The sequence below is a fragment of the Aotus nancymaae genome, unplaced genomic scaffold (genome assembly GCF_030222135.1).
Source record: "Aotus nancymaae isolate 86718 unplaced genomic scaffold, 86718_ANA_hifiasm-v0.15.2.pri h1tg000021l, whole genome shotgun sequence".
Lineage (NCBI taxonomy): Eukaryota > Metazoa > Chordata > Mammalia > Primates > Aotidae > Aotus > Aotus nancymaae.
In genome coordinates, this window is record NW_026988433.1 from 12,418,147 (window position 1) to 12,445,463 (window position 27,317).

Sequence of the window (27,317 nt, forward strand, 5' to 3'; positions counted from 1 at the left end):
AGGAGAATTGCTTGAACTTGGGAAGTGGAGTTCGCAGTGAGCCGAGATCAGGCCACTGCACTCCAGCCTGGGTAACAGGGCGAGACTCCATCTCAAAATAAATAAATAAACAATTAAAAATGCTGAATGCAGAAATGCTCAGCTGGTTCTAGGCATGCAGTTGGTACTCAGGAAATGTTAGGGTCATCTAACCAAGCCCCAGGAGGAAAGACCGTCATGGCGATCTTGCTCTTGGAAATATTTTTATTGGTTCTGAGATAACAGGGCTGAGGCGAGCTGGGATGGGCGCAGAGCGAAGGAGGGAGGCTTTGCCCTGGGGCGGACATGCTGTGTGGGGTCTGCTGGCAGGCTCCCTGGCCCACCCAGCCAGCAGCAGCTGGGCACATGGCACTTGGCGCCTGGCATGACCTCTGCCGGCTTGGCACGGTGGCCTCCTCGTCGGCGGGCGCCCCCGCTTTCCAGTTGCAGGAGTTAGTCTTTCACAGTGCGGAGGGGTGGGGGTCCGGGGTGGGCGCCTCCCCGGGGTGCAGGCAGGCCCCATCCGCCAGTACATCCTGGGCTGGGCTCTTGGCGGCTACGGTGGGTGAGGCCAGCTCTGGCTCCTCTTCGCCCCGCCTTGGGAGCTTGGCAGTCCTGGAGGGGCCCTCATGGCCTCAACGGGACATCATCCGGACAAACTCTAGAATGGCAGAGGAGCAGGTGGGAGCAGACAGCAGCCGAGGCCTCCCCAGGATGCTGCCTTCAGACCCTCCCCACTGCCACTGCCACTTCCCCAGCTCTGTGCTTGTCCCCCTTCCATTCCACCGGCTCCAATCCATCCACACAGCAGCGAGTGACAGTGTTCTCATCTGTGGATCTGACCCCTGCATAAACCTCCCACGGCTCTCCACTGGAAAATGCCCAATATCCTGACACAGCCTCATGGACCTCCCTGATCTGGCCCAGCTGACATCTCCAGCCATATCTCTCAGGCTAACTACCAACCTCTGTGCTCCAGCTACACAGATCTTCTTTTCAGCCCCTTAAGTGCAGCTGGCACTCTCGCTCTCACCGCTCAGCAGTTTTTTGTTTTTTTTTTGAGATGGAGTCTTGCTCTGTTGCCCAGGCTAGAGTGCAGTGGTGCGATCTGGGCTCACTGCACCCTCTGCCTCCCGGGTTCAAGCAATTCTCCTGCCTCAGCCTCCCGAGTAGCTGGGATTACAGGTGTGCACCACCATGCCCAGCTATTTTTTTTTATTTTTAGTAGAGACATGGTTTCACCATGTTGGCCAGGCTGGTCTCCTCTCAGCTTTTCTGAAAGCAACCTGTACCACCATCCTCCCCCTTTCTCCTCCTCCTCCTCCTTCTTTTTTAATGTAGAGACAGAGTCTGGCTCTGTTGCCCAGGCTGGAGTGCAGTGGCATGATTATAACTCATTGTAACATCCAGCTCCTGGGCTCCAGTGATCCTCCTGCCTTGACCTCCCAAAGTGCTGGGATTACAGATGTGGTCACCATGCCCAGCCCCTTCTCTCTCTCTCTTTTTAAGGGCAATTTTAGATTTACAGCAAAATGGAGTAGGAAGTACAGAGATTTTTTTTTCTGCATCCCCTGTCCCCATGTATGCATAGCCTCCTACACCAACGACATTCCACACAGAGTGGTGCGTTTGTTATAACTGAGAAATCTACACCCATACATCGTTATCACCTGGAGGCCACAGTTTACATCAGGGTTCATTCTTGGCTATATACATTCTATGGGTTTGTACAAATGTATAATGACATGCATCCTCTGCTATTATATCATACAGAATCATTTAATTTTTTAAAATTTATTTATTTACTTACTTATTTGAGACAGGGTCTCACTTTGTCACTCAGGCTGGAGTACAGTGGCACAATCTTGGCTCAATGCAGCCTCTACCCCGTGGGCTCAAACAATCCTCCCACCTCAGCTCTCCAAGTAGCTGGGACTACAGGCATGTGCCACCAGGCCTAGCTAATTTTTTTTTTTTTTTTTTTGTATTTTTAGTAGAGATGGGGTTTCACCATGTTGCCCAGGCTGGTCTCAAACTCCTGACCTCAAGTGATCCGCCCACCTTGGCCTCCCAAAATGCTAGGATTACAGGCATGAGCCACCGTACCTCGCCTCCTACAGAATAGTTCCACTGCCCTACAAATCCTCTGTGCACTGCCTACTCACCCCTCCCTCCCCCAACCCCTTGCAACCACTGATCTTCTTACTGTCTCCATAGTTTTGCCTTTTCCAGAATGTCATATAGACGAAATCATATGGTCTGCAGCATTTTCAGATTGGCTTTCCACTTAGTAATATGCATTTGTGTCCCCTCTTCACCACGTCTTTTCATGACTGGATAGCTCATCTCTCTTTTTTTTGAGACAGTCTCACTGTGTGGCCCAAGCTAGAGCGCGGTAGTGCGATCTTGGCTCACTGCAACCTCCACCTCCCAGGTTCAAGAGATTCTGTATCTCAGCCTCCCGAGTAGCTGGGATTACAGGTGAACACCACCATACCCGGCTAATTTTTTTTTATTTTTAATAGAGACAGGGTTTCACCATGTTGGCCAGGCTGGTCTTGAACTCCTGGCCTCAAGTGATCCACCCACCTTGGCCTCCCATAGTGCCGAGATTACAGGCATGAGCCACCGCACCCGGCCTAGCTCATCTCTTTTTAGCACTGAGCAATATCCCATTGTCTGGATGTACCACAGTTTATTTATCCATTTGCTTCCTGAAAGGACACCTCGGTTGTTTCCAAGTTTTGACAACTATGAATAAAGCTGCTATAAGCATCTATGTACAGACGTGTGGATATAAGTTTTCAACTCATTTGGGTAAATACCCCTCTCTTCCCCCTCACCTGGTGGCTCTTCCCATTTTGGGGGACTCTAATTATTTATAACCACCTCCAGGAAGTCTTCCCTGATCCCTCCCTGCAGCTTGACACAGGTGCCCCCTCTGTCACAGCCCACTGTGCTTCCCTAGCACAGCATGGACGACACTGTTGTTTTCTCTGCTTTTCTTGCTGGTCTTGGGCTCTCCGAGGGAGACCAGATCTTAGCACACAGCATATGGACAATACCTCCTCATAGGATGAATGGGGGATGCCAGGCTTGCAAGAGCAAGGCTGTCATCTCTGGTGGTCACTACCTGGACTCAGGGAGATCTGAGGTTTTCGGATCTGGTGGTAGCAAAGCCTTCTCGCCAACTATCCACACTCCCTGGCCTTGAAGGCTGACTGCTCCTGAGAGAAAACCTCCCAACCTTTGTGTTCTGGACACTCACAGTCTCTGGCACATGCTTATCTTGTCTTTATACTCAGAATGCAAGTACCCGGCACACAGAGTCAACATTTTACCCTTTCCCTGTATCCCGTGGTGCCTCGCATGGCAGAATGCACAAGACTACATTCAGTTGTGATTTCAGGCCTGGGGTTATGCCCCAGCTCTACCTCTTAATAGGCTGGCAATCTTGGGCAAGTTATATTACTTCTCTGAGCCTCAGTTTCCTCATGAGTAACGTGAGGTTATAATAATGCAATCCACAAATTAAATGTAATAATGTGCATAAAGCTACTTAGTACAATGACCACACATAAGTGTACAGTAAATGAGAACTATTATGATTATTATTGATTCTTTAAAAAGAAAACCATTGAGGCTGGGCATGGTGGCTCATGCCTGTAATCCCAGCACTTTGGGAGGCCAAGGCAGGTGGATCACTTCAGGCCAGGAGTTCAAGACCAGCCTGGCCAACATGACAAAATCCCATCTCTACTAAAACTACAAAAAATTAGCTGGGTGTAGCGGTGCACGCCTGTAGCGCCAGCACAAGAACTGCTTGGACCTGGGAGGCAGAGGTTACAGTGAGCCGAGATGGCGCCACTGCACTCCAGCCGGGCGACACAGCAAGACTCTGTCTTAAAATAATAAATAAATAAATAGAAAACCTTTCACTGAGCATTAGCTGTGTTATGCAGGAAATGCAGAGATTAAAAAAATTGGGGTTCTTCTTCTTTCAAAGTTCAGAGTCAGTTGGGAAGACAACTCTAGCCAGCAGTTAGGGGACAGTGTGAGGAACAGGTGAGTCTGGAGCACTGTGAAAACCCAGGAAAGGGGAAGTTCAGTCTGAGGAACCAGGGAAGGGTGCTAGAGGAAGCAGTCCCACTGGGTCCCGTGGGCTAACAGAACTTAGCCCAAGTGAAGAACAGGATAAAAGCTCTCCTGGTGGCCGGGCACAGTGGCTCACGCCTGTAATCCCAGCAGTTTGGGAGGCCAAGGCAGGTGGATCACTTGAGTCAGAAGTTCAAGACTAGCCTGGCCAACATGGTGAAACCCTGTCTTAATCAAAAATACAAAAATTAGCCAGGCATGGTGGTGGGCACCTGTAATCCCAGGTGAGATTGAGAGGCTGAAGCAGGAGAATTGCTTGAATCCAGGAGGTGGAGGTTGCAGTGAGCCAAGATCCTGCCACTGCACTCCAGCCTGGGCAACTGAATGAGACTGTCTCAAAAACCAAACCAAACCAACCAACCAAACAAACAAAAACGCCCTCCTGGCAAAAAGATCAGTGTATTCAAAAGAGACCCTACTAGGTTCCCTGATCACAAGTATCACAAGTATTTTGGTGGAATGTGAATGGAGGTGAGCTGTGGTCAGATCTTCAGGAGCCTAAGTATCAAGTTGAGGAAGGTAATGTTCAGAAAATACCTACCATGAATGAATGCCTGAGTGGGTAGAGAGATAAATGGATAGAGAAGGATGGGTGCAGATGGACACAAGGATGGGTGGACAGATGAGTAGATGGATATAGATGGGGAAATGACTGAACAGATAGATGGACACATCAATGCAAGTATGGGTGATGTATATGCAGACAAAGAGACATAAATATGTAAATGGAAGTATAGAAGTATGAATGCACAGAGAGAGGCGTAGATGAATACATGGATAGATTCATGGGTGAATGTAGAGAAGAATAGATGCATGAATGGACAGATAAATGCATGGATAGATGGATATAGGAATGGTTATTTAGAGATGGAGGAATAGATAAATAGACATCTGAACAGATAAGGAGATAAACAGATGAAAAGATGGAGAGATAAATATGGAAAGATGGACAGATGGATAGGTAGATGAATGGACGGATGGATGGAAAGATGAATGGATAGGTGGATGGATGGACGGATGGATGGATAGATATGTAGATGAATGGATGGATGGATAGATAAGTGGATGGATGGATAGATGGATGAAGGGATCAATGGATAAATGGATAGATGGATGGATAACGGACAGATGTATATATAGGTAGATGAATGGATAGGTGGGTGGATGGATGGATAGATGGATGGATGGACGGATAGATATGTAGATGAATGGATGGATGCATAAATGGATTGATGGATGGATAGGTAGAGGATTGATGGATGGATGAGTAGAAAAATGGAAGGATAGATGATGAAAAGATGGATAGACAGGTAGATGAATGGATGGATGGATAAATGGACAGATGAATGGATAGGTAGAGGGTGGATAGACAGATGGACAGATGCATGAATAGATGCATGGGGTAGGGGTGGGAGGTGCATTAGAGGGGTGCATGGGTGGAGGGGTAGGAGGATAAAAGGGCCGGGAACTGGAAATTTAGGGCAGATTGATAGTTGCATGATGGAGACACCATTGGAAGGCTCCATGGATGGCCCCTGCTGGCTTGTTCTCCCCCACTTTCAAGCCCCGCCTACCTTCAAAGTCCACTCGTCCATCCCCATTGAGATCCACATCTCGGATAATCTCCTCTATGTCTCGGTGTCCCACCTGATGACCCAGGAGCTTCCTCATGGCCTCTCGCAGCTCACTGGTGCTTATTTCCCCATCACCATTTGTGTCAAACTAGAGAGGGCAGGAAGGAAGGAGAAGTGGCCCCAAAGTGGTAACTGGCAGCAGCAGATCCCAAAGTCGAGCTCCTTCTCAGTGTCAGTGCCCTCCTTTACCAGAGACCATTTTCTGTCTAAGCTCCCTCCCCTGATCTGGGACTTGGGGCTCAGGCTTCTTTTGAAGTAGTTATCCTGCAGATAGGATTCCAACAGCCCCCTCACCCCCACCTGCCTGCCTCTGCCCGTTACCTCTCGGAAAGCATCTCGCAGTTCCTTTACACCAATCATATCTGCTGTCTCTGCCAGGAGTTTAGGCCCCATTAGCTCCACGAAGTCATCAAAATCTACATGGCCACCCACTGGAGAAAGAGGAAAGGGCTAGGTCATCTCCGATCTCCCCATTCCCCGTCTCCAACTAGGCAACTGGCAGAACGGGCAACCCCTCCTTGACCTGCTCATCAGACAGAGGAAAAACATCATAATAACAGCAACCCTCTGTTCAGCTCTTCCTGTGAGCCAGTTATTGGGCTGTTTTATGTATATTCCCTAATCTACTTTCTGGGCTCCATGCTTCCAATTCAGCCCTCATTTTACAGGTGAGGAAACAGGCTCAGAGAGGGTCAGTGGTTGGCCCCAGCTCACAGAGCTGGAAAGAGGTGGATGCAGAATTTGAAGCCAGTCCTGTCTGACTGCAGAGGACTGCAAAGTGAGGACCGGAAGGGATGCAGGCGGCTGGGAGAGGGACTCACGGTTCATGTTGATCTGCTGGGACAGTTCGATGAGCTCCATCTCGGTGGGCATGTAGCCCATGGTGCGCATGCAGTTGCCCAGGTCCCGGCAGTTGATGTAGCCATCCTTGTCCTTGTCGAACTCTCTGAAGGCCTCTCGGAGCTCTGGGGAAGTGAGCACAGGTGGATGTGGTTGGGGGAGGGACCGCAGAGCCTCTGTGGGCAAAGGCAGCCCAAGAGCCCACCATCGTGGAAAGAGGGGCCCAGGAGCTTCCCAGGACGCTGGGGCATTTCTCTTGCCTCCTGTGCACACCTCCAGCAGCTGCTTTCACAGAAGATACCCAGCACTGCACCAGGCCCCATTCCCAGGGGGCCTCTCTTCCCATCAACCTCCCCTCCCACACCTTCCTGGAGGGCTGGGCAGTCCTTTACCACAAGGGGCCAAGTTTTACCTTCAATTTCCTCTGGTCGCAGTGATCTATCCTGAAACAAAAGAACGTGTCCTATTAGCGACAACAAGCGAACTGAAAGTCACAACATATCTAACCTGGGGGTCATCCAAGTGGCAGCAGGCACTGGAAACGAGGTGACGAGGATGCAGCAGGGGTGTGCCTGGATCCGGACCTTGAGGGGAAAAGAAAGCCTCACATCTCCCTTAGACACAGAGGCTCCTGGGCCCCGAACAGGAGATGCCCAAGGACCCACCAGCCCCACCAGCCTGGGCACAGAACCTCTGTGCCCCCAGCCCCTTGTTCCAGATACAAGAATGGGTCAGCAGGAGTCTCAGGCTGTAGTGAGCTATGATGGTGCCATTGCACTCTGTCAGCCTGGGCAACAGAGCGAGACCCTGTCTCAAAAAAGAATGAGTCAGGGAACAAAGTCAGTCTGGTGGCAAAAACCTGCGAAGTAAACAGGGTCTGCGGAGGTCACAACAGAGAGGAGAGAACACCACCCAATGAAACAGGAAGAGCAGGGAACAGAGGCTGCAAGGCAACAGAAGAGGGCCCGGAGGGGAGAGAAAGCGGGGCCATGCTGAAGTTGGGGAGGAGGGTGGGGAGGAGGGCGGGGAGGAGGGCGGGGAGGAGTCAGGAGGAGACATGGCAGCAGAACGGGGGCTGTGCCTGCTTCCTGGGCACTGCCCCGCCTTCTCCAATTTCACCCCCGTCCCTATACATTGCCCTGTCACAGGACACCGCAGAGGACCCCAGGGCCACCGGTGCTTCTGGCTGCAGCCAGGGTCCAAAAAGCACCCATCTCCAGCCTCAAGCGGTGCCCAGGTCTCCTGGGAATCGAGGCAACCCTGAGTCTAGGCATCAGAACAGATGGCAGCGATATCTCCAAAGAGCAGGCCTGGTTGGTGAGGTGCCAGTTATCCTGGGCATGCCCAGGAGACAGACTGGCATGAAATGGATACAGGTGCCCAGCTGGACCTAGTTAGCAGACTCCAAAAGTGGCCTTCAGTGTCCGTCCTCCCCCCATGTTGCAGCTCTCTGCTTTTGGGCAGGGAGAACACGAGGTAGGTGTGCCCATCCTGAAGAGGCTCACACAGGTATGGGCATACCTCTCGTGAACACAGACACACAGGCATGCCACAGTGAGCATGCGGCATCTCCACTGTGCAACGTGGACAGGCCGTTCCAACCAACGGGGCCAGGGTGGGTAGAGACAGCCACTCCAAACTGGCCCCAGGACAAAAGATGATGACATCAGAAAATGTGCAGATCATCTAGAAAGGGAAGGGCTGCTGAGTCACATCTCATGGGACAACTGTGTGCACAGGACTGAGAGCTCAGAGGTAGCTCTGTGTGGCAGGACAGTGTTGAGAGCGTGTGTGAGCTTGGAGGGAGCAGGCTGCAAGCTCCCAGCTCCACCAGGGTGGGGGTAGGAGTCACCTGAAGGGAGGCATGTCTCTGAGATGACTGCATGGACATTCACCTAAAAAGCTCACCATGGGCCGGGCATAGTGGCCCACAGCTGCAATCCCAGCACTTTGCGAGGCAAAGGCGAGAGGATCACTTGAAGCCAGGAGTTCGAGACCAGCCTGGGCAACATAGTGAGACCTCATCTCTACAAAAAAAAAAAGAAACTTTTAAAAAATTAGCCAAGCATGGTGGTGCGCGCCTGTAGTCCCAGCTACTCGGGAGGCTGAGGCAGGAGGTTTACTTGAGCCTGGGAGGTGGAGATTGCAGTGAGCCAAGATTGCACCGATGTACTCCAGCCTGGGCAACAGAGTGAGACTCTGTCTCATAAAACAAAAACAAAAACATGCCTGTAATCCCAGCACTTTGGGAGGCCGAGGTGTGTGGATCACGAGGTCAAGAGATCGAGACCGTCCTGGTCAACATGGTGAAACCCCGTCTCTACTAAAAATACAAAAAATTAGCTGGGCACGGTGGCACGTGCCTGTAATCCCAGCTACTCAGGAGGCTGAGGCAGGAGAATTGCCTGAACCCAGGAGGCGGAGGTTGCGGTGAACCGAGATCGCGCCATTGCACTCCAGCCTGGGTAACAAGAGCGAAACTCCGTCTCAAACAAACAAACAAACAAACAAATAAACAAAAACAAAAAACAAAGGACGGGTAGGTCAGAGCCATTCCAACACAACCCTGTATGTTCCTAGATGTCCCTGAGTGACCAGAAAGGATGTTTTGTGCAATGGGTCATCCCAGCAGTCAGTGCAAGCGAGTGAGCAAGTACACGTGTGTACACATACATGCACACTCCCTAGGACCAGCTACTGAGACCTAATAAATCCTTTCCCATGCATCAGGCCTTAAGCAGCCTCCCACTTCTCCAGGGCCCAGTTCTGCAGGACTCAGGAGGAACAGGCACTGCTGACCCCATGGGAGCCCCTTCCATTCTTCCGGTATGCCCAGAATCCAGGAGGCAGCAAAGTCAGGTGGCCCTTCATGGGGTGTGCCCGCCACCGGAGCTGGTCACCTGAGTACTGAAGGCTGGTCCTTGGATCACACTCCCCATGCAGAGCAGTAGCGATGTGTGTTCTCTGCTCTGGAGTAGAGCCAGGGATGCCCACTGATGTGGCAGGGTCTCATCAAGTGCAGCAACTCAGGGTCAGGTGGGAATAGGGTACGGGAACACTCCTTTCTCCCCAGTTCATGTGGTCGGGAAGAAGCACTTGGGTCCTAGAGGCAGACGGTCCTGAGTATGAAGCTCAGATCTGCTTCCTCAGGCAGCTCACTCTGTTCTTTGAGCCACAGTCTCCTCATCTGTAAAATGGGTTAACACCAGTTCCCACCTCACAGGGCCTTATCATGCATTCAGTGAGACAAGCTATGTCAAGTGTTACCATGTGGCCTTCAATAAATGCAACCTACAAATGTTTACATTTATAACATCCTCATTATTTCTCTCCTTTCTTTATATATATTTTTTGAGACGGAGTCTCGCTCTGTCACCCAGAGTGGAGTGCAGTGGCATGCTCTTGGCTCACTGCAACCTCCACCTCCTGGTTCAAGTGATTCTCCTGCCTTAGCCTCCTGAGTAGCTGGGATTACAGGTGTATGGCACCACACTTAGCTAATTTTTGTATTTTTAGTAGAGACGGGGTTTCACCATGTTGGTCAGGCTGGTCTCGAACTCCTGACCTCATGATCTGCCCGCCTAGGCCTCCAAAGTGCTAAGATTACAGGTGTGAGCCACCGTGCTCAGCCCTCTCTTTATTTAGCTACTTGTAAAAAGCTGTCCAATTCAGAAGCTGCTAGCCACATGTGGCTATGTAAATTTGAGTTAGAATAACAGAAAACCCATAATTCAGTTCCTTAGTTGCACTATCTACATTTCAAGTGGTCAATAGCCACATGTGACTAGTGGCTACTGTATGGGACAGCACGGGGTTTAGAATATTTCCATCATTGTAGAAAGTTCTACAGGATAGTGCTGGTGTACAGAGTTGTCGTTAGGAGCACAAGAGGCTCTTGAGTCCTACTACCCAAGTGTGAATCCTGCCTCTACCACCGACAAGCTGTTACCTTGAGCATGTGACCTCTGCAAGTCAGTTTCCTCATCTGCAAAATGGGGATGATAAAAGCACCCGCCTCTTAGGGTTGCTCTGAGGCTTAAATGAGGCAATCCGCCAGCACACTAGGCACAGCGCTCACCTAGTAAGTGCTCAAAACAATGATCTAATAGTATTATTATTATTTTGCTGGTGGATATGGACTCACACCAGCACTTTGTAGCCATGAATGGAAAACTTTGGGGATTAGATTCACAAGTTGGGGGCATGAGCTCTGTGTAGACCCCTTCTTCTTCCCAGCACTTCCTTGCGCCCTGTGAAGCCAAGTCCAGCAGGCTCCACCGGGCCAACTTACGTACAGGCTGCCTGTTCTCGGCGAAGCCCTTGCGCAGGAAAATGCAGGCAGGGCCCAGCAGGTTGTGCATGACGGCACAGTTCTGGGCCAGCATCAGGAGCGGTCCCGGGAGCTCGGCGTCCGCCGCCAGCCCCTCCTCGCTTGTCTGCACCACCATGTAGCTGGTCTGCTCCTCCTGGCGCATCTTCAGCCAGCACCAAGCAAATACAAAAGAGAGGCAAGGTGTCACCTCCCTGCCCAGCCTGGCTCCTGGTCCCAGGAGGGGCTTTCTGCAAGAGGGGACCCTGAGAGCCCTGAGCGTGCACAGGCACAGGCATCAAATCAGTCCAACAGATGAAGTCTCCAGTCCTTGATGGAAATGGTGGTTCCAGGGAGAGCTTAATGTGATGCCCTCTGTGTGGCACGTGCACACGTGCACACACACACACGCACACGCATCACGTCACCCATGCATACATATGCACACATGTGCACACACACACACTGGCACATCCATATGCACAGAATCACACATTCATGTGCATGAAGAGACAGGATCAGAGGGAGGCTTCCATTCTAACCAATAGGAGGTGTTCACTCAGAGCCTAATGAAACAACATCCTTTCCCAAAATGCTCCCAGCATCCCAGTTCAATCAATCTTCAGGGCTGTCATTCCTCCCAGCTCCCAAATGGGTTTGCCCTACCCCAGCCAGATCCCCGCTGGAAGGCTGTGAGGGCAGTTGGAGCCAACGGTGCGGAGACCAGGCTCAGCTGGTCTGCCAGAATGTGGGTTGCAAATACAGGTGCCATTGCTGACACAAATGAAGCAGGCTGGGTGTGAGAGGTGGGGGCTGGGGCAAAGTGGAGATGGTGCCCCCGTCCTTTTTTGTGTGTGAGACAGAGTCTCACTCTGTCGCCCAGGCTGGACTGCAGTGGCACAATCTCGGCTCACTGCAACCTCTGACTCCTGGATTCAAGCGATTCTCCTGTCTCAGCCTTCCAAATAGCTGGGATTAATTACAGGCATCCACCACCACATCCGAGTTTTTTTTGTATTTTCAGTAGAGATGGGGTTTCACCATGTTGGCCAGGTTGGTCTTGAACTCCTGACCTCGGGTGATCCTTCTGCCTCAGGCTCCCAAAGTGCTGGGATTACAGGCATGAGCCCCTGCGCCCGGCCTGAGATGGTGCCCCCTCTGAAGAGGTAGCATTGCTTAACTCCAGCCCAGTGTAACCAGATCTGATTAAAAGCACGGGGTGGACATCTGTAGGTAGGATTCCACCCAGTTTGTGATTTCAAGACTAGACACTCTCTGTCATCTGCCAGTTCTCCTTTTCCTCCCTCCCGCCTTCCCTGGCTCCCTGCCTGGCCCAGAGGGTTGGACCTCTGGAGGCTAAGGCAGGGGCCTTCTCTGCTTACCGAATATAGCTGTGCTCCCAGGCCCTGACCAACCCATCCTCCTCCCTGAAGGTTCCCATGCAGCTATAAAAAGTCAGCACTGCCCACAGACCTTCCTCTTAGGACATTCAGATACAACATTCATTTCTCCCCGGCCCCCCAGGATGCCCAGTCCCTCTCCAGAATCCAGCTCCTGCACTCTGCCTTCAGCCCAGAGCCTGCATACCTTCCTCCAATGTGGGGGGATCTGGCTAGAGTAGGACTTTCCCAAGGAGCGACAGGAGCTGAAACCCTAGGACTGTCTGTCCGAAAACTGCAGGTCTGCACAGCTATCCTTCCATCCTACTGCGTTCTACTTGCAGCCAGATTCCTACAGGGCAAAGAAGGCCCTGCCTGGCTAGGCACGGTGGCTCACACCTGTAATCCCAGCACTTTGGGAGGCCAAGGCAGGTGGATCACAAGGTCAGGAGTTCAAGACTAGGCTGGCCAACATGGTGAAACTCTGTCTCTACTAAAAATGCAAAAATTAGCTGCCTGGAATCCCAGTTACTTGGGAGGCTGAGGTAAGAGAATTGCCTGAACCCGGGAAGTGGAGGTTGCAGTGAGCTGAGATCATGCCACTGCACTCCAGCCTGGGTGACAGAGCAAGACTCCATCTCAAAAAAAAAAAAAAAAGTAAGAAGAAGGCCCTGACTAGGAGAACATCTCGACCCTGGGGCAACCTGTCCTTCCAGGCTGACAAGCAGAACAACCTCCTGCCCACCTCGTTCTCTCCCCATACCCCCTCAGGGCTACAGACCAAGACTCCCTTCCAACTTTCCAGGCCTAGAGAGGGTGGTGCAGTATTCTGGTTCCTCAAAGGGGAAGCAGCTACTCAGGTCGGAGGTGAAGGAACTCAGTCCCAGGGTCAAGTTTGATGAGTGCAATAAATGTCCATTTTAGGTGATCTCAGAACTTGAGGGAGGCCAGAGAGACCAAGGGCCCCTTCTGGTTTAATATCCCAAAGAGGTATGATTCAGAGCCTCGGCTGCACTCACTCAGACTCCTGGGACCTGGACTAGAGTGAGGCAGAACAAGAGAGACTTTCCCATCTGGGAGAGTGGATCAAAGCATGCCTCAGATGACAGTGACTGGCCTAACCCCGGGAACCAGTCTCAGGAGATGTCTGCAGAGTCAGTGTTTTTGTTTCTGGCTGAATCTTCTGCACTTGGCTCAGAGACAGCATAACCCAGGAAGGTGGGGAAGCAGCAGGTAGCACAGAACTCTGAGAGGCAGGACGGGCGCCGTGGCTCACGCCTGCTATCCAGCACTTCGGGAGGCCGAGGCAGGTGGATCACCTGAGGTTGGGAGTTTGAAACCAGCCTGCCAACATGGTGAAACCTCATCTCTACTAAAAATACAAAAATTAGCTAGATGTGGTAGTGGGCGCCTGTAATCCCAGCTACTTGGGAGGCTGAGGCATAAGACTCACTGAACCCAGGAGGCAGAGGTTACAGTGAGCTGAGATTGCGCCACTGCACTCCAGCTTGGGTGACAGAACAAAACTCTGTAAAAATAAATAAATAAACCTAAGAAGCAATTTAGCCTGCTGGCTTTGGGCTCAAACAGTCTTAGGGACAAATTCTGGCTCTGCCACTTGCTTGCTGTGTGACCTTGGGCAGGTCATTTCACCTCTCTGTGCTCCAGCTTCCTTCTCCATACCATGGGAGATGATCATGACTAATCACAGGATTCCTTCGACAAGTAAATGAGTTATACACACAAAGTGCTCTGCATGGTGCCTAGGGCATGGCAAGAGGAGGTGAATAAATAGAGTTGCCATAGTGATAGCAATGATGGCGAGGATGATGCTGGTGGTAGTGATGTAATTTAAGAGATGCTGGGTGCCAGAAGGCATTTTCTTCTGGCTGCCGAGGAAGTGGGGGAGCATCTGCCAATCAGGAGAGAAATGAGAAGGATGGAGAGGAATTCGCTCCCATGAAGAATGGAGCAGTGGTAGCTGGGGAATTTCCACTGCGTCTCTTGATCATAATACTGCCTGGCACCAAGTTGCCCCAGAGGCTGCAATTCTCCTCTGGCCAATGATGGCACCTGACAGCATGGTCCTGCCCAGCTCTGAGCCTAGTGCAGGCTGCCTCTCACCATTTCCAGTTCCCCAGATACTGCTCAGGAAGCCAAGCGGGCAGTGGCCCATGGACCGACAATTTCTCCTGGCACCCAGGCGACACCCCTTAAGTGTGGCATGGCAACGGGAGAGGCAAGCGTGCCTCATGACCTAACAGCTTTCTAATAACACAAGCCAGCCAAGAGAATGCCCGTCAAAGCTCCCTCTCACTGAAGGTCTTCAAGGAGAAGCTGAATGAGGGAGCACCTGGTGAGCGGGAAGGGGACTGATGCATTGAGCGGGAATTTGGACTAGATGACTTCTAAGGTCAGATCCAGAAATCTATGAATAACATTTCTGACAGCAGGAGAAAGAGAGGGGCAGCCTCTCATAGAGGAAAAAATAAAAATAAAATGCCAGTTCTGATTTTACACAGACCAGGGTTTAAATCCCAGATCTGCTTCCTATCAACTATGTAAACTTAGGAAGGCTCTATCTCTGAGTCCAGCTTCTTTCTCAACAAAACAGCCAAAAGAACTACATAGTGGAAAAGAGAAAATGAGATAACAAACATTAGTTATGTTGTAGATACTTAGAAAAAAAGCAATTGTTAATACTATGATAGAAACATGAAATTGACTGCAGTAAGTTTTTTATCTTTTCTCTCTTACTCTATGAACTCAGAATCTCTCCTATTTTCTGTTTGTCCTCCATCCTTCTCTAAAAACCCAGAGGGGAAAAATTATGATTATGATGACAATAATACTAACATTTATTAACTGTGATATGCCGCGCACTGTGCATGGCACTTCATTTCATTTTCAGAATCACCTTCAGAGGTGAATATTAGTATGCCCAATTGATGGATGGACAAGGGAATCGAGGAACAGAGAGGCTAAGTAAATTGTCTAAGGCCACATAGCCAGAAAGAGGAGGCCTGTGTAGTCTGACTCTTAAGCATGCCATTGTGTAAGGGAAGATGGGTGGGACAGAAGGATAATTCTCATTCTTAAGTTCACTTCCTCAAGCTCCGAGGGAACCTATCATGAGGGCTAATTCAGATCACTTTCTGCTTCTCTGAAACAGAGCGGAGGCCACTTCCGATGCAGAAGACTCCCCTAAGAAGATAACAGATTATGGGGGAGGCGTCCATGGAAGAAACAACAAGCCCTTGGAAGGATCCAAGGAACAGTGGAGATTAAAGGAATCTGATGTGAGCAGCTTAGCCAAATGAGGAAGATGACAAGCAGAAAAGCCCAAATGTCCTAAATTGCAAGGCTGTTAAACTGACCCAGAAGAGAGGATGGGGCTGGGGACAGAGACGCCTATAGCTTGCCCGAGGCCATAGGTAAGTCACCTAACCCCTCCCTCTGAATGTCAATCAAGTTCCTTGTCTGGAAAATGGAAGAATTGGAGGAAAGCATCCCCATCATTCCTTCTTCCTTTAAATAATATCTATGAGTCTCTTCTATGGCCTGGCTACAGAGTGCTAGAAAAATAGGCAGAGCCCACCTAACCCAAAGCCCTACAGGTGCAAGCCCAGCCTTGCACGAAAGATGCTTTAGAGATGATTATTTTCTTTCCAAAAGGAATTCTTGCAAAAAAAAAAAAAAAATCCCAGTGTATGAGCGATAAAGCCACTAAAGAAAGTGACTTATATACACCCGCTGCTCAGCATATTTCCCAGGCAGCCTGCTTCTTAATGGAAAAACTCCTGGGCCCTAAAACCAGTTGGGTCCTATTTGAGATGCTCTGACTTAAGAATGATTGTGGCAGAATGTTTGGTTCCTTTCAGTAGCAACAGGATCTACTTCAAATCCACAATCCTGAAGGCTTTGAGGGCATCAGAGAGGGTCACAGACCCGCAAAGGATATGAATGAGCGCCCGGCCTTGCTGCTGAGAAGGATCTTCAGATCCTGTCAGTTTTAAGGGACGTGGCCAGTCCCTTGAATGACAGCGGTGCCAGTCAAGTTCACTGACATCTTAAGGATCCACCCTTTTCATTTTACATCCCAGAAACCCCAAAGCTACAGAGTTTCTTTCCTAAGCCTTGTGCAAATTCCCGAACACAGTTTCACCACACCCCCACGCCCAAAGCCTGGGACACAGAACAGAAAAAGGAGGGTGTCTGGGGTAGGAGCAGGGAGGCAGCTCTGGACAGAAACCCTGGGAAGGGTAGCAAGCTCCAGCCACCCCTTCTGTGCCCAACCTCTGGGACGGATGGTGAGATACCCGCAATCCCCAGTCCCAGATCTTGGGAACTCCAGAAACATACCTTCCTTGAGAGATTTCTCAGTGGAGACTTGACACAGTTGCCCATCCTAAGTTGAGGCAGCCCCTCTTTGGATCCCCGGGTCCATGAAGGGGCTTCTGGGGGGCCGAGGGACCTCCGTCCCAGTCTCTGCCAACCCCAGCCTCCCTCCGTCTGTGCCGTTCTTCCTCCAGGACGGATGTGAGCCCTCTGTTGCGCGCGTGCTCTCTTACTCGTCTGCCTGCTCCTGCTCTGTGATTTTTTTTTTTTTTCGGTGGATTGTGTGTTTGTGTGTGGGTTTAACTTTCTGGGCACTTTCTTAAGAAGATGAAAGCAGAAGGGGCGAGTGCAGGGCACAGGGAAAATCACCTGGAGAGCTGATGGCAGAGAGCAGCCAAGCTGGAGAAGGCTGCTGGATCATCTACATCAGATTAGCTCTCAGTCCTCTCTCTGGTTCTCTCCCCTTCTCTTGGCCCCTCCTTTCCCCGCTGCCAAATCTGCAGGGAGATGGCCTCAGGGAGGGGGGCCCAGAATGGCAGCTGCGGCTGGGAATTAGGCCAGCAGGCCCAGAAAGGGAAGCTGGCTAGTTTGGATCCCCGAAGCCAGGGTGCCTGCCGCAAAGCCCTCAGCCTTGTGTGTGCACACACACACACATGCGCGCACACACACGCACATGCGCGCACACACACACACGCACAAGCACCCAGGAAGATGCATGCCCCTTCTAAAGAGCAGTGAGCTGGACAAGCACTCACTGCCCCTGGCAATTCCAGCTGCATTGAGAGCTGCGGCTCCAGTCGAGGGCCTGGGAGGTCTTGTGACGTCTCCATCATGCTCCATTTTTCACACTTGCCTTGTCACTGAAAGGGGACGAGGCTCGGGGGCTGGCAGTGCAGATGAGCCAACAGTCAGATCAGATCCTTCTGCTCTGTGTGCAATCTCTCCGACTCAAAGGAAACCAGGAGATGGCCCTGAGGGGAGCATGACGGAGGCAGCGCAGGCTCTTGGGGCATGAGCAAGGTCTCTTGAACCTCCTCCTCCTCCTCGCCCCATCTCATCCGGAGTGAAGACCTCTCCCCAGCTTCCTTGGGGTGCCAAGCAGAGAAGAAGCCCTTTCCAAAGCACTCTTCGAGGTCCCACAGCTGGAGCTTTTTAGGTAACTGGCTCTTCCTCATCCCTCCAGGGTCCGGCTTTGATAGGAATTCATCTCATGCCTCAGAGGTCCCATTTGAGACCTACAGCCCCAGCCCGATTCCCGGAGTGCAAGAGTGCCTGTTTTCTGCACCCAGCTTTTCCCAGCAGGGGGCACCAGAGATAGACTGGAAGCAGAACTCCTCCCTGGCCCCCAGTGCAGCCGATTCTTGCACTCGTAGCTCAGTTTTCAGCCCGGAGAGCCTCCTTTCCCAGGAACTTTTGTCCCGTTTGGGGTGGCTGCTCAGAACTCCCATTAGGGAATATGGGTGGGGCACTGCCCAGAGAGTGCTCATGCCTAGGGAGCTGGGTAGGAGGTCTCTGGAGAACTCCTTGACATCCCGGGTGCTGCAACTGACAACCACGCAATGGTTTAATCAGGGGAGTTACTCAGCAGCCTTGTTTGGGCCAAACCTCTGGAGGGGGAGATGGAGGAGGAGGAGCCGGGGGGGCGGGTATTGATGACTAAAGAACAGAGAAGAGGGTGATGATGCATGTCTCGTGGAAACAGCATGAAGGAAGCAGGCCCGGGCAGGGGTCTGGGTCAGCAGACTTCAATGAAGGGAAAGGACAGGGAGGTCTGGGGTTGAGTATAGCTCTACCAGCTTCTTTTTTTCTTTTCTTTTTTTTCTTCTTCTTCTTTTTTTTTTTGATACAGAGTGTTGGTCTGTTGCCCAGGCTGGAATGCAGTGGTGCAATCTCCATCACTGCAACCTCTGCCTCCTGGGTTCAACCAATTCTCCTGCCTCAGCCTCCCAAGTAGCTGGGATTACAGGTGCGCACCACCATGCCTGGCTAATTTTTGGTAGAGATGGGGTTTCACCACGTTAGACAGCCTACTCTTGAACTCCTGACCTCAGGTGATCTGCCTGCCTTGGCCTCCCAAAGTGCTGAGATTACAGGCATGAGCCACCGCATCCAGCACTGCCAGCTTCTGACTAGGTGGCTGCCTCCCATTCCTGAGCTTCAGTTTCCTCCACTGGAAAATGGGGCTTTCCCTAGCTTGCTTATATAGCACATTTGGGAAAGTGTGAGACACCGAAGAGCTACTGGATCAGTAATTATTTAAATGGAAGAAGTATCACTTGTCCATTGTAGAAATGTCAGACACTATGTTTGGCTCTGGAAAGGTTGTGGGGGGATAAGATAAACACAGTTCCTGACTTCATGGAGCTTATGTTCTAGCAGGTGGGCAGGAGAGATTAAAGCTAGGAACACGGTTACTTGATTACATTTCAGATAAATGCTATGAAGGGAAAATGCAGAAATTCTGAGAATGTGAATCCCATGAGGAGACTCTGTCTGAGTCTAGGGAGATCAGGAGAGACTTGTAGGCAAAATCTAGAAAACAGACCATATAGGCTCCTTTGAAACAACAGTGCTCATTAGAGACCCCAGAGGGAATCTCCGGTTAAGGTCCAGGTGTGAATGGGTGGCTATATATAAAGGCCAAAACAGCATGGTGTAGAGCAGAGATTCTCAATGCTGGCTGTAGACTGGCATAACTGGGGAGCTTCCCTAGGAATTCTGACTTAATTCTATCTTTGATGGACACTGTACATCAGGGTTGCTTAGTACTCCAGGTAATTCTAACCCGCAGCCAGCATTGGGAACCACTGATCTAGAGGTTAGGAGCTTGGGGCCAGGCGCAGTGGCTCACACCTGTAATCCCAACACTTTGGGAGGCTGAGGTGGGGGGGGATCACCTGAGGTCAGGAGTTCGAGGCCAGCCTGGCCAACATTGTGAAACCCCATCTCTTACTACGAAAAATACAAAAATTAGCCGAGCGTGGTGGTGGGTGTCTGCAGTCCCAGCTACTTGGGAGGCTGAAGCAGAAAAATCCCTTGAGCCTGGGAGGCAGAGGTTGCAGTGAGCTGAGATTGTGCCATTGCACTCCAGCCTGAGCAACAGAGCAAGACTTTGTCTAAAAAAAAAAAACAAAACAGCTTGGACAGCAGAGTCATGCTGACTTGGGTTCAAATCATGTCCTGGGCCGGGCATGGTGGCTCACATCTGTAATCCTTGGAGGCCAAGGCAGTAGGATCATTGAGCCCAGGAGTTCGAGAGCAGCCTGGACAACATAGTGAGACCCCATCTCTATTTAAGAAAAAAAAAAGAAAAATCTTGTCTGCTGCTTAGTAACCACGTGACCTAGAGGATATGTTAATCTTTCTCGGCTTCAGTTTCTTCATTTATAAAATAGGGAGTCTAATAGCACCTCCCACAGGGCTTTTGTGAGGAGCTAATGAGATAATACATGCAAAGGACTTGGAACTGTGCCAAGCATCTAGAACGTGCCCTCTTTTCCTGCCCAACATTGGTCTTAAAGGGCCAAGTGTGCCATCCATTTGTTCAGCAGAGCATCCACTCAGTCTAATCTGGTTGCTCCTGCCCCCTGCAGGCCAGTCCAGGCATAGCACCCACTTGTCGACCTTGGGATATGCCTCTGTCCTTGGAAACAGGAGACAGCAGCCGGCAAAACCAGGACCCTATGGAAAAATCACACACTTTGAAAAAATCCCATCCTGCTTTAGGGGCAGGTGTAGGAGCTGATACTAGCTTAAGGTTTAAGGATAGCAAGAGATCCAGGGATTTCGATGTGCATAAAAGCTTACTTAAGCTAACTTGAGCTGGGCAGGTAGGCAGGAGGGACAGATGGCTCAGCCCTCAGCAGGAAATTTTAAAAGGGCTGAACAGCTGGGTATAATGGCTTATACCTATAATCCCAGAACTTCAAGAGGCTGAGGTGGGAGGATCATTTGAGGTCAGGAGTTCAAGACCAGCCTGGGCAACATAGCAAGACCCCATCTCTATTAAAAATTTTAAAATTAGCCAGGTGTGGCAGCTGTGCCTCTAGTCATAGATACTCAGGAAGCTGGGGCAGGAGGATCACTTGAGCCCAGGAGTTCAAGGCTGCAGTGAGCTATGATTGCACCCTGCACTCCAGCCTGGGTAATGGAGCAAGACCTTGTCTCTTAAAAAACAAAAACAGAAAGCAAACAACAACAACAAAAAAAAAACGCTAAATAGTGGAGGCTTCCTGTAAGGAGTGAAGCATGCCCCCACTTCCCATCTCTATCCACTGTGGCAACAGCCCGTGAGCCTCCAGAACCCCTACTTTAAGTGCTGGAATGGAATAATAGGATCAGAAGGATGAGAAGGATAAACTCATTGCTGATTATTCCTGATTAGGAGGGAGACTGGCCTTTGGCCCTGGTCAGTTCTATCACCAGCATTTGAACTTGGATGACAGCCCAGTGCTAAGACACTCAGGGAAAGCAGGACTGTAACATGAGAGGTGCTTTGCAGATGCTTCTGACGAACAGGGAACACACTTATGTGACTTCCCACCAAAGCAGCACGGCACATACAGAACAGGCAGGTATTTTTGGAGACAGGCAGACCACAATTCTCAGCACAGTCCTGCCACCTACTTATTTACTTATTTTTAGAGACAGGGTCTCACTCTGTCACTCAGACTGGAGTACAGTGGTGCAATCACAGTTCACTGCAGCCTCAAACTCCTGGGCTGAAGCGATCCTCCTGACTTGGCCTCCCAAAGTGCTGGGACCAGCCCTGCCATGTACTTACTATGTGACCTTTGGACAAGTCACTTCCTCTCTCTTGAGGCTTACTTCTTTTTTTTTTTTTTTTTTCAGTCTCACTGTCATCCAGACTAGAGTACAGTGGCACAATCTCAGTCCACTGCAACCTCCACCTCCCAAGTTCAAGCAATTCTCGTGCCTCAGCCTCCCGAGTAGCTGGGATTATAGGTGCCGCCACCACATCCCGCTAAATTTTGTATTTTTAGTAGAGACAGGTCTCACTACGTTGGCCAGGCTGGTCTCAAACTCCTGATCTCAAGTGATCCACCCGCCTTGGCCTCCCAAAGTGCTGGGATTACAGACATGAGCCACTGCACCTGGCCAAGTTTTCCTCATTTCTAAAATTGCAGGGTGTGGGGTGAAGATGCTGTGAAGGTAAGAAGACACTTTGTCCACTGTGTAGTGGGCTCTAGACTGAGGGCTCAAGTGCTCATTGTTGTCTCTCAAAAACAGCTGGAGGCAAAGGCCGACCTCCTGGAGGACTCACTGAACTGACTCCAAGCCATTCCTATCACCTGTGACTGATGTTAACCACAAGCTGACCTTCACTTTCCCTCTCCCCAGGCCCCAGAGGAAGGCAATAGGGGCCCCAGGCCCTCTCAGAGAGAAGGAGGGAGACACTTGACTGGAGCAAGAGTGAGGAATAGATACAGCCCTATCCTGGGAACATAGACTTAGTGCAATTAAATCCATGACCCAAACCACCATGGACTCTCCCCATCTAAACCACAGGAACTGGCCAGGCGCGGTAGCTCATGTCTGTAACCCCAGCGCTTTGGGAGGCTGAGGCAGGCAGATCACTTGAGGTCAGGAGTTCGAGACCAGCCTGGCCAACAAGTGAAACCCCATCTCTACTAAAAATATATAAATTAGCCGGGTGTGGTGGTGGACACCTGTAATTCCAGCTATTTGAGAGGCTGAGGCATGTGGATGGCTTGAATCTTGGAGGCAGAGATTGGAGTGAGCTGAGATCAGCCACTACACTCCAGCCTGGGTGACAGAGTGAGACTCTGTTTCAAAACCAACCAACCAACCAACCACAGGAACTAAGGAAACCCCTAAGTCCAGAGGCTGGGTGATACCATTCATTCATTCATTTCTTCATTAAATACTGTGATCTTGCTATGTGCAGAGCAGTATGGGAACAGGGATACCCTTTCTGTGTTGGAAGACATGTTTCCATAGCTGGAAAAATGGGAAGGATGGGACAGAGCTGTGGGTTTTATCCACATTTGCCTTCTGCACAAGGCATGTTTCTTCTCAAGCTCAGGGTAAAGAGCAGAAAGCCTGTTTCTTAAAATAGTCTTCTAATACCCAAAGTCTCATGTCATCATTCCTCTGCTGAGTTAATTTCTGACATCACATCTTCTCTAGGCAGCTGGGTGGCATGTCCTTAGCTGGCCACAAAGAGGGAGTAGGGAAGATCCTTTGACATTCAGCTCCTTCCCTTAATAGCTGTCCTCACCTGGCTCAGAGTCAGCTTTCAAAGTACCTTACACATGCCCTCATTCAATTACTCTATTAATAACAGCAATAACATTAATGAAGGCTGCCCTTTATCCAGCACCCACTATGAGCCAGGCATTTGATATCCTTAATCTTGTGTAAGCCTCGTAATAACTGCAAAGCAGTTTTTGTCAATCTCCTTTCTGGATGAAGAAACCAAGACCAGAGAGAGAAAATAACATGCCCAAGGTCACAGAGATTGAAAATGACAGAGCCAGGATTGGAACTTGCATCTCTGCTATCTCCCAAGCCTCCATTCCACGCCTTAGCATCAAAACTGTGTGGCCTCCATGCATATGCTATAAGGTTGCTCTGTGAGGTCATGGGAGAATCTTCATCCCTGTTTCCTTTAAGGTAAGAATTCATCTTGGTGCTTTCAGAGTCAGTCTGAACCCTGGCTCTCTGAGACCCTCTTACAAATGAAAAAGAAAAAGACCTTGGTAGTTAATCAACAAGAATAATAACTAACACTGACAGAGTCAGGACGGGCTCTGTGCCAGACCTGGGCCAAGCTCTCTCTCTCTCTCCATATCTCATTTAATCTCCCAAACGCCCTGATGATCCCTATATTGCAGGTGAAGAAACAGAACTTGGCCAGGCATGGTGGCTCATGCCTGTCATCATCTCAGCACTTTGGGAGGCTGAGGCAGGTGGATCACTTGAGCCCAGGAGTTCCAGACTGCCCGGACGACATAGTGAGACCCTGTCTCTATAACAAAAAATATTTTTTTAAAAGAGAAATAGACTTAATGAAGTTAAACAATTCAATTAAAAACAATGGAACTTGGGGAGACATGAAAAATATACTTCCCCAGGGCTATATTTTGTCCTAAGCAGATCTTAACTAAAAGTTTCTCTATTCAGAACTCCATCTGCCTTCTCTTGGTCCTGACCCTGTCTCTGAGGACAGAAATCTCATATGGAGAAAAGAGAAGAAAAGATGAATTCCTCTCTGTCACGGGAGACTGGAGGCTCTGACACAAAAGTCCCCGCCTGGGTTTGTTGCTCTTGTTGCTCATGTAGATGACTTAGTGGTGTCAGATGGGAGCCCAAACGGAATACTCTGGGCTTTAAAGTAAAAGCCCGCAGCTCTGAGAAGCAAGAGTTTCCAGAGGGAGGTAGTAAATATTTGATGGGAACTTCCAGCTCCTCCTGACTTAGGTGACCCTGGTGGCATTTCAGAACACTGGGCTGCAGAATTCATTTAATGACTGAGAAATGAGGAGAAACAAAAGCATGTAGCTGCAACGCTCAGAGCTCAGAAAGGGCTCATGTAGGCAAATTCTGCAAGACAGGAAAGAAAGGGCTTTTTTTTTTTTTTAGGAGCTGAGTCAGATCAGCAGCAAACTGAGTAACCAGAAAGTGTATGCTTCTAGGCCAATGACCTACCCTTCCAAACTGCTAGGCACAGCCGGGGCCCTGGCTATCTGGTTCACTGTTGTCTTCCTGGTGTCTAGCAAATGTCTGAACAAACCAACCACAGGAACTAAAGAAACCTCTGAAGGTCTCCTTAGTAAGTGCTTAAGAAATATTTGAGAAATGAATGAATTGGTATCACCCATTCAACAACACAGCATTCCTGCTGCCACCCAGCCCCGACCACTGGTGCCCTGACAGCCTACACCTCCTCACTAACACAAACCACTGCAATGAACTCCCCTGACATATTGCCTCACTAACTCTCACAGCTCTGCATCCAAATCTCTACTCCAGAGAACTATTTCCAGCTAACTTGGCTAACGAGGGCTCCCTGCAGGAACAAAGCCACACACCGCTGCCCTATGGCCCCACCACAGCAGCCCCGCACAACCCAAATCGATGTGTGGCTGCCTTCATGTCAGACCTCCACCAGCAACAGCCACTGCGGAGTAGTATTTTGAAAAGAGATGTGCAGATCTGAAGCAAAACACACAGGGCCTCCTTGGAATCCCGATCCGGTGTGGCAAGCCAGGAGCTCGAAACGGCTTCTTTGTGCTACATCTTAGCACAGAAAGGCGCAGGCCCCCGTTTCCCTACAAACCACGCAAACACTCTAATCAGACCTCTGCATGACACCTCTCCGCGGCTGCCACAGAACTGTCTCAAAGCTGTGCCAATGAGTTTGACTTGATTACAGACTCTGAACTAGGGGAAAGCCTGGCTTTCCTCCTTTCTGCTGAGCCTGTCTCCCCAGCAGCACAGCCCCAAGCTGTGGACCTGGATTGTGACTGTGGAGCAGCTTTTAAAGGGCAGGTGTCCAGGTGCCTGGGACTCTTGAGGGAGAGCCCCAGGGGAATCACTGATGACCTCTTCGTGGCCTTTCTGACCCTTCCAATGGCATCCGTGGAGTGATAGCTTCCTTAAACCATTCCAAAGTTTCAGTGTGAGCCACAGCTTTGCTCGCCCCTCCATGCCTACCCAGACACCTCTTCTCTTTCCTCATATTTTTGAATCTCCTAACTTTTCCCAGGCCTTCAGGGATATGATAGGCAGTGGCTAGCGTCCCTCACCCTAAGTAATTCTGTGTACTCTGAGGTCCTCTCTCTTGACCCCTATACTCCAAACCGCTTGCTCTCCTGAGTCGCACCCTGGTGGTACTGGCCAGAGGCCAGAGGAGTGGGTTTGGCGCCACCTGCTCAGAGCGCCCCTCCTCGACTCCCGCGAATCTCCAGGAGGGTCGTAGAGGTCGCTCCCTTCCAGGACTGGCGGTTCCGGCAGGTGTGAGAGAAGCTAGGCGGGGACGCCTCGCCCCAAGAAGCCAGGAGCGTGGACAGCGCACGGGGTGCTGAACCAGGCATAGGAGGAGGAGTGCCGGCAAGGGCGCTGGCCCCGGGAGGACGAGGTGAGCCGAGGTGTGACCCGTGGGGGCCACGGGCCGCGGGAGGAGGCTGTGGACGCGCAGCCACGGCCGGCAGGGTCCCGAGCGCCTTTCCCCGGAGCGCTGGCGGGAGGCGCGGCCCTTACCTGGCCGAAGGCGGAGCTGAGCATGGGATGCAGCCGGTGGAGGAACGGGTCCGCCTCGGACGCAGCGGCTGGAACGGAGTCCCCGCGGCCCGGGGCTCGCAGAGAGCCCCGGAGGCCGAGCGCCGGGGACAGTCCCCGTTCCTCCCCATCCCGCCCGCGGGCCGGCGGCAGCGGCGACGACGGCGAAGGTCGGGACGCCGCAGCCGGCAGCGCCTCCCGGGGCCTGCAGTGCGCCTGGGGGAGCCCACGCTGGCTCCCCCGTGCGCCCTCCTCTCGCGGCGCCGGCCGGCACAGGGGCCTCCGAGAACTGGGGTCCCCGGACGACTGCGGCGTCCCCGGGCAGGAGCCGGGCAGCCGGCGGCTGGGCAGCCCCGGGTCCCGGGCAGGGCCGTGGCGTGGAGCCCGGCTGCCCCCGCTCGCCGCCGCAGCCGCCTTCAGCAGCGACGTCTTGGACTCGCTTTTGGCGATGTGCGAGCTCATCACGGCGGGGCCCGCGCTCGCATGGCCCGGCGGGGGCGGCGCGGTGCGGCGCGGCGCTGGGCCCCCAGCGGGCAGAGAACGGGGCGCCCGGCGGGAGCCGAGCCCGAGGACGTGCTGGAGGCGGGCGCCGTCCCCCGGCCGCTTAAATGCGGCCCCGTCGCCGCCGCCCATGTGACAGCGCAGCCTCTACGCCCGGAGCCCGGAGCTCCTGGCGGCTGGCGGTGCAGATCTGGGGGCGCTGCCGGCTGTCCCCGGAGAGCCCACCCCCGGCTCCCGGGCGGCCCAGGTACCGCCGCGCCCCGCCCCTTGCCCCGCCCCACCCTGGGGGAGCCCCGCTTCCAGGCGGCCCCTGGCGGTGAAGGGGACGCAGCAGCGTGGAGCAGGAGCGCAAGGAGGGAAGGGGCTTGGCAATGGGCCCCAAAGAGGCCGAGACCCCGGGAGCGCCGGCAGCGCTCTTTATCACGCTGGGAGGAGGCTCCCGCCGAGCCCCGGAACCGCCCGAGCCTCCAGAAATGCAGGCAGGGTGCACTCCCCAGGGGGACAACTTTGGCAATGAGGACCAGAGAGGTCCAGGGAGAACTGGAGACCCGAGGAGCACGAAGGCACTCTATGACACCACTGCCTACAAACGCAGGGGCCAGAACGCTATACAGGACACTGCCGGAAGGAAAGGCTTCATCCACTCCGTGGGGGGGGCTGCCTCCACCCCCAGTACCGTGCGGGGGACTAGGACGACCCTGGTAAGTCAGCCGCAGGATATCAGTTCTCAGAATAGAAGAGAAGCCAGGTCTGGACAGCACCTGATGATGGTCAAGTCTCAGGTAGGACCCATTTGCTGCCGCTTCAGCTCTTGTCCCCTCTTTCACCTTCGTGCCTTTCTAAATGCTAGAGAAATTCCTGCACTTGGTGCGCAGCCAG

General features: G+C 51.7%; 1 protein-coding gene across 3 annotated transcripts; it reads right to left on the bottom strand.

Annotated features, from left to right (window-relative positions):
- Nucleotides 1-225: 225 nt before the first annotated feature.
- On the bottom strand, nucleotides 226-26,630 carry CABP1 (calcium binding protein 1). Of its 3 annotated transcripts, XM_064379709.1 has the most exons (7): nucleotides 16,698-18,622; nucleotides 10,943-11,122; nucleotides 7,060-7,090; nucleotides 6,629-6,772; nucleotides 6,129-6,238; nucleotides 5,748-5,895; nucleotides 226-679 (listed from the first exon to the last, which is right to left on the bottom strand). In XM_064379709.1, exons 1-7 carry the CDS (start codon nucleotides 16,740-16,742, stop codon nucleotides 654-656), a joined length of 684 nt encoding a protein of 227 aa, XP_064235779.1. In that variant the 5' UTR covers nucleotides 16,743-18,622; the 3' UTR covers nucleotides 226-653. The 3 variants fall into 3 exon arrangements, with proteins under 3 accessions (XP_064235779.1, XP_012324377.3, XP_064235780.1); XM_012468954.3 differs by lacking the exons at nucleotides 10,943-11,122; nucleotides 16,698-18,622 and adding an exon at nucleotides 25,920-26,630; XM_064379710.1 differs by lacking the exon at nucleotides 10,943-11,122 and having other exon boundaries at nucleotides 16,698-18,616.
- Between the last annotated feature and the right edge of the window lie 687 nt (nucleotides 26,631-27,317).

What these genes read in the sequence shown, in the direction of transcription:
- CABP1 (XM_012468954.3), bottom strand. Translation starts at nt 26,570, where the DNA reads ATGGGCGGCGGCGACGGGGCCGCATTTAAGCGGCCGGGGGACGGCGCC. An exon ending in GCGACCAGAGGAAATTGAAG is followed by an intron (nt 6,773 to 7,059) that starts GTAAAACTTGGC and finishes TCACTTCCCCAG; the next exon opens with AGCTCCGAGAGGCCTTCAGA. An exon ending in CCAGCAGATCAACATGAACC is followed by an intron (nt 6,239 to 6,628) that starts GTGAGTCCCTCT and finishes CTCTTTCTCCAG; the next exon opens with TGGGTGGCCATGTAGATTTT.